The sequence below is a fragment of the Dipteris shenzhenensis genome, chromosome 23 (genome assembly GCF_047967505.1).
Source record: "Dipteris shenzhenensis isolate YYH24624 ecotype China chromosome 23, Dip_SZ_1.0, whole genome shotgun sequence".
In the NCBI taxonomy this organism is placed as follows: domain Eukaryota; kingdom Viridiplantae; phylum Streptophyta; class Polypodiopsida; order Gleicheniales; family Dipteridaceae; genus Dipteris; species Dipteris shenzhenensis.
The window spans coordinates 34028093-34036902 of NC_141618.1; the positions used below are offsets into that span (position 1 = coordinate 34028093).

The 8810-nt window shown below is 41.8% G+C and overlaps 1 protein-coding gene and 1 non-coding gene across 2 annotated transcripts; one reads left to right on the top strand and one right to left on the bottom strand.

Annotated features, from left to right (window-relative positions):
- Positions 1-1593: 1593 nt before the first annotated feature.
- LOC147887291 (U6 spliceosomal RNA) lies at positions 1594-1696 on the bottom strand. The gene has a single exon (XR_015543267.1). It is a non-coding gene; the product is annotated as a U6 spliceosomal RNA (small nuclear RNA).
- Positions 1697-1864: 168 nt separating this feature from the next.
- LOC147887292 (leucine-rich repeat receptor protein kinase HPCA1-like) lies at positions 1865-8311 on the top strand. Its single transcript, XM_087394268.1, has 20 exons — positions 1865-2021; positions 2403-2532; positions 2704-2775; positions 2863-2937; positions 3044-3115; positions 3212-3379; positions 3515-3589; positions 3741-3812; positions 3948-4019; positions 4152-4220; positions 4341-4415; positions 4553-4624; positions 4715-4843; positions 4941-5283; positions 5526-5685; positions 5919-6068; positions 6180-6322; positions 6536-6758; positions 6876-7123; positions 7382-8311. Exons 1-20 carry the CDS (start codon positions 1865-1867, stop codon positions 7844-7846), a joined length of 2970 nt encoding a protein of 989 aa, XP_087250394.1. The 3' UTR covers positions 7847-8311.
- The last annotated feature ends 499 nt before the right edge of the window (positions 8312-8810 follow it).

Consider the following 8810-nt stretch of genomic DNA (forward strand, 5'->3'; position numbering starts at 1 on the left):
AAATTCATAAACACGAACTTATATAAAATTGTGTAATTCATTATTTCTTCTTAAAATATAAACCAAGTCTGAGAACACATATTGTTTTCCAGCTTTTAACTTTTAAGAATTAGGGAGAGAAATAGTTGTGAACAAAGTTAGTCCCGTTCTTATTAGAGGTTGTGAAGTTTACCCGTATGTTAGGGCTATGTTATATTTAGAATTTTTTGGGGGGAGTCTTGAAACAGGGTAACAAGTAGTTGTTCTCATGTAATATGCAAATGTGTTATCTACATAGAGAGAGAGAGAGAGAGAGAGAGAGAGAGAGAGAAAGAGAGAGAGAGAGAGAGAGGGGGGGGGGAGGGGGGGGTACGGCCGCTTGGCTCTATGGAAATTGGTGGGAGAGCATTAGTCCATGTGAGTACTTTCGTCCAAGTGAGTACTTTCGTGGGGGAGCATTAGTCCAAGTGAGTACTTTCGTAGTGATGGATGGGAAAATTAAATAAAATCTAATGAAGGCAAGGCGAGGGGCTGGAGAGGCTTGAGAATTAATGGCATCCAAGCAAGACACTTTTGATGGGAAAAATCATAAATAACCCTTACTTTTATAATTTTGTAAACTTTAGAGCAGGAGAACCAGAGGACGTTGCAAAACACTGGAGCTTTTTTTTTTGAGGTAGACGGATGTTTATAAAAAATTGGTAAACTATGTACAATGAAATTGTAAATCAAGAGAGACATCATAAAAGCCTTTTGATCTCTGGTTTTCCCCATACACAAACCCATCGCCAACTATGACGGGCCAAGTGCTCGTGGCATACATGCTGACAGGTAGTAGAGAGGACCACCATCCTGAGGGAATCGCATGCACGCAGCCAGCTCAGGTGCGTGAACTCTTGAACCGCTCAAGATGTTGCTTTTGAGCTTTTTCTACTCAGAATCTTAGAGTTTTGTCTAACATCTATGGAATTTCAAATCACAGTGAATTTGAGAGTAGTCACCGTTTCTCAGAGTTTTTCCTGATATCGACAAAATTTCAAAGAATCTCAGAGTTTTGTTTGACATCGATGGAATTTCAAATCACGGCGGTGACGTTTCTCTCAGAGGCACAGACGCACAAAATCCCAAGGGAATCATATGTGGGCAACCAGCACAGCTCAAGTGGAGGGACACCCCAACGACTTGAGCCGCCGCTTCCGAATATTTGTACCGAGGAATCCGGGAGCTCATTTAGACACCAACGGAATATCAAATTGAGGTGGGTTGACAATAGTGGCGGTCTCGCTAAGACTCGTGCACTCTTAAGAAATCCTAGGTGTCACGTGCATTCAAGGTGTATTTTTAAAACCCCTCAGCTAGATTTCTTTCTTGAATAAAACCACCCCTCTTTACTTATGAAGTAACGGATTTTTTTTTTTCTAAAATTGAATTAAAAAAACCCCTCCTATTATTGTAATCTTGCAAAAAAAAAAAATTCTGAAAGTGGGATTCAAATACCCAAATGCACATGGCACGCTAAATTTTCGGGGGTGAACCCTGCGAGTGCTGAGACAACAGGGAGAGAAGTAGAAATTATTATCGTCCACGGGGGGCCGAAAACGACCCATGGGACCCAAAAATTTGGACCATTTCTCGATTTGTGCGTGTCACCCTTGCGCAGGGGCCATGCTAATCTTCTCTATATCATTCCAATTTTATCAGATGTCTCCGAAGAGACATCTGAGCAACAATGACCGAGTCAAAAATTCGAGGATGAGAAGGGAAAGAGAGAGGGAACACAAAACAAGACAAGTGCAAATACAGAAGAGGGGCACCAAGTTGCTTGTATTGGGAGGTAGCTATAGCTACAAGGATGCATGCATTGAATCCTTTGAGAACTTGAACTATGAAGATGAAGATGAATAAAATTTCTTCATTTTCATCATCTTCTTCTTCATGTTCATCTTCATCTTCTTCTTCTTCTTTTTTCAGTTTCTTCATCTTCATCTTCATCTTCTTCTTCTTCCTCGCAGCAGCTTCCTCCACCACCCTTCCTCACCATGGTTTGTCCTCCCCCCTTTCAATCCTTTCGTTCTCCACAACAGCACACACAATCGAGTACTTTCTGCTCATTGCTTTGCCGAATCCATCTTCCTTGCGCAGCAGATCGATACCGCTGCACAGTTTTCGCTGCCGTGACCGTTTCCTTCACTCTAACATTACCTTAAATTGTGGCCTAATTTGTTTGTCGTAATCGGGTTCAATCTCAGATTGCTGTCCGTTACCGGCCGCACCGACTTAATTTGTGTGTCGTAAACAGAAGTTTGCACTCCATATGTTGCTTAATGCCACTTCAAATTCGATGAACGATTTCCATCTGCATATGTGTTTTCCAACTTCTGGTTCTCGACTGAAGCTCCTGCTCCGATCGGGTTGAAATGCAGTGACTGCACTGATTGCTTTGCACACAGCGTGGTCTTCGAATCCTTCGTCATGGGACACCAGCACCGATCCTTGTCAAGATAAATGGGTCGGTGTCGTATGCGACAGCACCAACACACAAGTCACTCAATTGTACAGTTTTGCATCCCTTTCCTTGGCAAGCCTAGCTACTTTCAACTTTGAAGCGCCTGCATTACAAAATTAAAAGGATGATCCTCGATTCCAGCTAAATCGGACGGAAAACTGGATGATTTGACGAGGCAACTGACAATTTTGTCAAATTTTCATCTTTCATGACGGCAGGCTTCTCATTAATCAGGCTCTAAACGGAATTCTTCCTTCTGCGATTGGAAACTTGACCGGTTTGATGGCTTTGTACGGTTCTAGCAACTTGGGTGAAATCTTTGCAGTTATTTAAATATCGCATGCGTTTATGACCTTACGGATTTCCTGAAATCATAGGGACGTGTCATCTAATCCAAAGCTAGGAGGGAGTCTTCCCAATGAGATTGGTAAATTGACGAATCTCATGCAATTGTAAGGCATTCATACTCTGTGTTTTTCCCATAATTCTTCGGCAGGCTCTTTTGCTTCAAAATTGATCTGCAGCAGTCAGGCCTAATTACGTCCTATGATTGTTTAGTCTTGTGCAGTTCTGCAATTTCTCCGGCCCAATTCCATCAGAAATAGGGAATATGACGAACTTACTATTCTTGTACGTATACGTCCCAATCTTCGTGGATGGGCGAATAGATGCTCTCAGGTCTTTGCTGATTCTACGCTAGCCAATACTGGTTTACTGAATGTGCAGTGGCTTGTCTGGGAACTCTTTCACGGGACCTTTACCTGCAAGCATTGGTCTGCTCAAGGAATTGCTTTGGCTTGATGTATCGAACAATCATCTCAGTGGAAGGCTGCCGGATTCAACGTCGAGTGGTAGCGGAAGCGGCTTAGACAATTTAACAAATGCACGACACTTGTGAGTGAATACAATGAATATTGCTGGCTTTGGCAAACGTAAATCGCAATTTTTAGTATGAATACGAACTCGCAGGGATTGGGGGCACGAATTGGTAACTCAGGGTCTGATTGTGTCATGACTGTAAAATGGAAGCCATCTAGAACGTAATTTCTTCTCAGAAAGCATTCCATCTTCCATCTTCAACTCACAGATGCAGCTCGTACACGTGTAAGTGGATCATGGCCTTTTTTCTCTGCATTGCATAGAGTATAGAGCTCAGAGGTGTGACCGTCGAAACATTTTGCGAAAGCTTCAGGTTGCAACGATTAATTTTGGAGGCCAGTTGCAAACCATTGATCGTTTGAATTTGCATGACCAGATTGCTATACAATAATAATTTCACCGGAAGTATTCCTTCTACGATTGGTGATTTGCAATATGTTACAATTGTGTAAGTATATTAATGGTGACTGTACTCTCCTCTTCCTTGAAATGAGATGAGGCAAGAATGCCCCGATTTCTCGGTTCTGTAGTTGTGTTGGTTGAACAATCGTCTAGTCTTCACGGTTTGCTTTCTTTTGGCCAGGCGATTGGATTCCAATGAGCTCAATGGCCCAGTCCCAGAGAGTATCAGTAGCATTCAGAATCTCACCACATTGTAAAGTCTCAAAACTCTCACCAGGGGCATAAGAATACTTTGTCCTCATCTCTAATTACAGTGCTGATCTCAAGCCCTGTACTCTTCGTGTAATGAGAGGCTGACATATCTCTGTTTTCTTCTGTGGGGCAGGCAGCTAAATAACAACGCCCTACGTGGTCACCTCCCAGACCTTTCTAACAATGCGAAGCTGCAAATTCTGTAAGGAGAGTTTTTTTACAAGTAGCGTGTGGAAGACACTGCTTTGCATTATTGTAGATGTTCTGCATTTATATAGTGATTTTGTATTCATTCTAAATTCATGGCTTCGTCCTCATCCAGGGACCTTGGCAATAATCAGTTTGACTCTTCAACGATTCCAGCTTGGATCACAAATTTGACAAGCCTCTACTCGCTGTTAAGACATATGTTTGTTTATTAGCGTATTTGTTTGTGTAGCCATTTACAGGTATGATTTTGCCAATAGGAAAGCAAGATTGCTCTTAATAATTAAAGGTGGGAAGATGTTTCTCTGGTCTTCATTTTGTTTTCAGATCTCTTCAATCTGCAAATTTAACTGGCAAAATACCCGCTGAAATTTTTACACTCTCCCATATCTCCAGCGTGTAAGTTTCTCATGACTTCAATACATCGACTTTCAAATTCGGACGCAAAATGAAGAAGCTGAAAGAAAATGCATATTTGGTTAACTACAGGACACTTGGGTCTAACAGTTTGAATGGCACGTTGAACCTCAACGCATCAAGTCGGACACTTCTTCTGGTGGATGTGACGAACAACGATATATCCAGCCTTGATAAAGGCAATTACGGACACAAATTACTGTGAGAGTTGCGAGACCCCCATTTTCTGTGAATATATGCTGGTAGTTATGTACGATGGTGTCTTTGTTGACAAACTTCTCCGGTGCTTCACATCCAGACTGGATGGGAATCCCTACTGTAACAACAATCCAGTAGTTTGCACGAGTGCTGCACAATCTGGCACAACGCCTGCTGTGCCCCCAGTTGCTTCTGCCTCTGCATCAGCTAATTGCACAAATGGATGCCAAGATGAATATGCAATCAATCCAAAAGCTTCTGGCCCTGGGGATTGCCAATGTGCTCGCCCGGTTGTGGGGAACGTTACGTTTGCTGCAACAAAAGTCCCCCTTCTGGTAGATTCCAACATCTCCATAACGATGGAGCAACTATTCGCAGAGGGGCTGAGCATGATGAACGATGTTGGAAACCTTACATCCCTGGAGACCCAAGTAATGGTGCAGGTCAGTGTTAACACAGTAAACATTTCCATTCAGTTCACAAACTTGCAGGCTTTGAAGAAGTAATTTACATAGGTTTGTAGGCTTTTACAAGTAGTGGTGCAGGTGAGTGTTAATGTATAACATTTCCATTGATACTTTTGCAGGTTTGTATCCAGGTTTTCTTTGTGACACCCAATTTTCCTTTAATCGGGTCAAAACTAAAACTTTTCCATCACCTGACAGGTTTTTCGTGAACAATGCAGGTCGTCTCGAATAGTCAACTAACGGTTTTGGTGTTCCCACCTAGCAGCACAGATGTATGGGATCCCTACGATGCAGCTCTGATATCTGCCTCACTCAAAGATCAGAATCCTGATGTCGGACCATATCTTTGTGACTTTAATGCCCACCCTTACACTTCAGGTTATTCATAAAAAATTTATATACCTTGTCTCATCCATGTGTGCTTTAAACGTACTATCATTTGTTATGATTACACTCTTTTCACATTGGACTATTGATTTGTGGATTGATGGCCGGCCCTTATCTAGTATACCCACACCATACGAGAAGTTTGATGGAGGTATCTTGCTTTCTCCAGTTTTAATTTTTCTACACTGTTAGTAGCTGCTAATGGATCCCATTTCATGATGCAGTGGTTGTTGTAAACAAACTCAGCACAGCTGCAAAGATCGGTATCGGAGTCAGCATATCATTTTTTGTGGGTGCAATCACAGTGTTTGCAATTTATGCTATCAAGCAAAAAAAGAGAGCAGAAAAAGCACAGAAGCAAAATAAACCTTTCAGTAAGTAATCTTGCCATCTATGATCTCACCCGATGATAGTTCTTGGTTTCTTTCTTTAAAATTACTACATATGCATTAGAGCTGATGGGATACCATGGTGGTTATTTCTAGCTGCTTGGATTGCAGCCACCAAAGGGGAGACATCAGATTTTCCTCACTTGAAAGGGGCCTGCTGTTTTTCATTGGATGAACTGAGAAAATGTACCAATAATTTTGGTTTAAACAATGTGATCGGTGAAGGAGGATACGGAAAGGTATCTTTCTGTCCCAAAACTGTGGTTTTGAATCTTTTTCCTAGAGGCTCTTCCTTGATAGTGTAGTTTGTATCAATTTCATGTAGAACATGACTATGAGCATGAGTTCTTAAAATCCTGATGGCATGTTTCTAATGAATAAAGAAATCCAAGCATTCTGTACTTGTCCAAAAGTTTGTCATGCCTTAAGATATGTTTTTATTTTCTGTATAGGTGTACAAAGGGTATCTTCTATTCAGCAAAGAGCAAGTGGCAATAAAAAGGGCAGAAGTGAACTCTTTACAAGATGCAAGAGAGTTCAAAATCAAGATAGAGCTTTTGTCTAGGGTGCACCACAGAAACCTGGTTAGGCTACTTGGTTTTTGTTTTGAGGAAGGAGAGGAGATGCTAGTATATGAGTATATGCCCAATGGGACAATAAGAGAATGCTTATCAGGTATATTTGGAGACATGTGCGAGATTCAATTTGAGCTCAAGTCTGCAAATTCAATTTAAGCTCACATACAAAAGTAATTATGTAGTTAATTACTTGGGATATTCTTGAGTTATCCAGGTCAAACTGGACTCCACATGGACTGGGAAAGAAGGCTTGCAATTGCGCTTGATTGTGCAAGGGGTATTTCGTACTTGCATAATGAAGCTAATCCACCCATCATACATAGAAGCATAAAATCAAGCAACATCCTTCTGGATGACAAACTTGTCGCTAAGGTGACAGATATTGGCCTCTTCAAGCTTGCATCTGTCGAGGATACTGGCACAGATTTCCCTCTGTCGGCACTTGAACTGAGATCAATGGTGGTATGTCAGCTGAGGCATTTAACCAAGCTTCTTTTTACATATGAAAATGATTTTGGATGTTAAAGTCAATGTAGCATCTTGCAAATGTCTCATCTTGCAGGAAGACTAGTTTCAGCTAGACACTTTGCTTTTGTTATGCAATTTAAACAGCAGCTTAATCCTGATGAGAAAATGGCAACATGTTGCACAAACACTCTTGGGTCGACTTGCTTTTGTTAGTGAAATTAGAAGGATCTAATGATGGGATATTGAATACAGGGATACTTGGACCCAGATTACTACATGACCAACCGACTCACTACAAAAAGTGACGTTTATAGTTTTGGTGTGGTACTGTTGGAGCTGGTCACAGGCAGGATGGCATTTCAAGGAGGCAAGCATGTGGTGCGTCAAGTGAGAACAGCTCTTGCCCAAGGCGAAATGGTTTCTGTATTACAATCCATGGTGGATCCCAAGCTCACAGGCTATCCGCCAAAGGCAGTTCAAAGATTTGTAGAACTAGCGCTAAGCTGCGTGGAAGATGATCCAGAATCACGACCTAGCATGACTGAGGTGGTTAAAGACCTTGAATCTCAAGTATTGGATGGGCATTTGCTCTCCATGGATATAGAAATCCAAGAAGATCAGCCCAAATTATATGTGGAGGGGTCAACATATAATGAGATACTACCTTTTGTCAATTCATTCAAGTATAGTACAAGCTATGCTGCCATGCCAAGATGAGGGTGGTTACACACTGAGGGTGCCCGCCAAAGATGTACAGTTCCAAATCTTGGTGGGCAGCCAATCTTTTTGGCTGCGCACGGCTCGCTCAAGCTGGGGTGTCCATGTGGAAACACCCTTGAGCAAAAGTGATATCTCTGGAAGCAAGTCTCATGTCTCTCATGTGCTTTCTTCATGGCCTCGCTCTCTCTCTCTCTCTCTCTCTCTCTCTCTCTCTCTCTCTCTCTCTCCCCCCCCTATATCCCATGGCCAAACTGATCAACCACATTCTTTGATCAGGAGATTGGCAACCACTCGTCTCCTCACCTCTTATACCCCACTAAACATGGATCCTATATGGGAGCTTATGCATTCAATGCCACGAAATGACTAGCTTCTTTGCCCAACTTTTTCAAAAGGCCACACTTCGGCTTCGGAGCTAGTGAGGCTGCAAGGAACACATTGACCTTAAGCAAATTGAGACAGGTGAGCATTGATCACAAGAATATCAAGTCCATCTCTCACCTTAGCACCTGGGATCTCTCATTTTTTACTAACTACACTTAAGTTGTCTCATGACCTTTTTGGTCATTCAATAATAACAATAATCTCAATCTCTCTCTCTCTCTCTCTCTCTCTCTCTCACACACACACACACACACACACAAATTGTGTAACACACACACACATATGCCCGCGTGTGCGCATAGACACATCCACACTTTTTTAATAGCAAAGACACTATTTACAGTATTGAAAAGGAACGAATACAATAAGAGAAACCCTCATTGTGAGGGATCAAGAAGTATGAAAGTCAAAAACAGTACACAACCACATAAACTGATTCTGATCAATATGACCTAATTGCAAACAATCATGTTGAGATTGTTGCAAAGAATGCCTAAAGCAAGAGAAAGTGTGAAAATTCTCATTCCACGATTCCGACACAACCAAATAGTCCAGAGAGCCTACAATCTGATCCAAT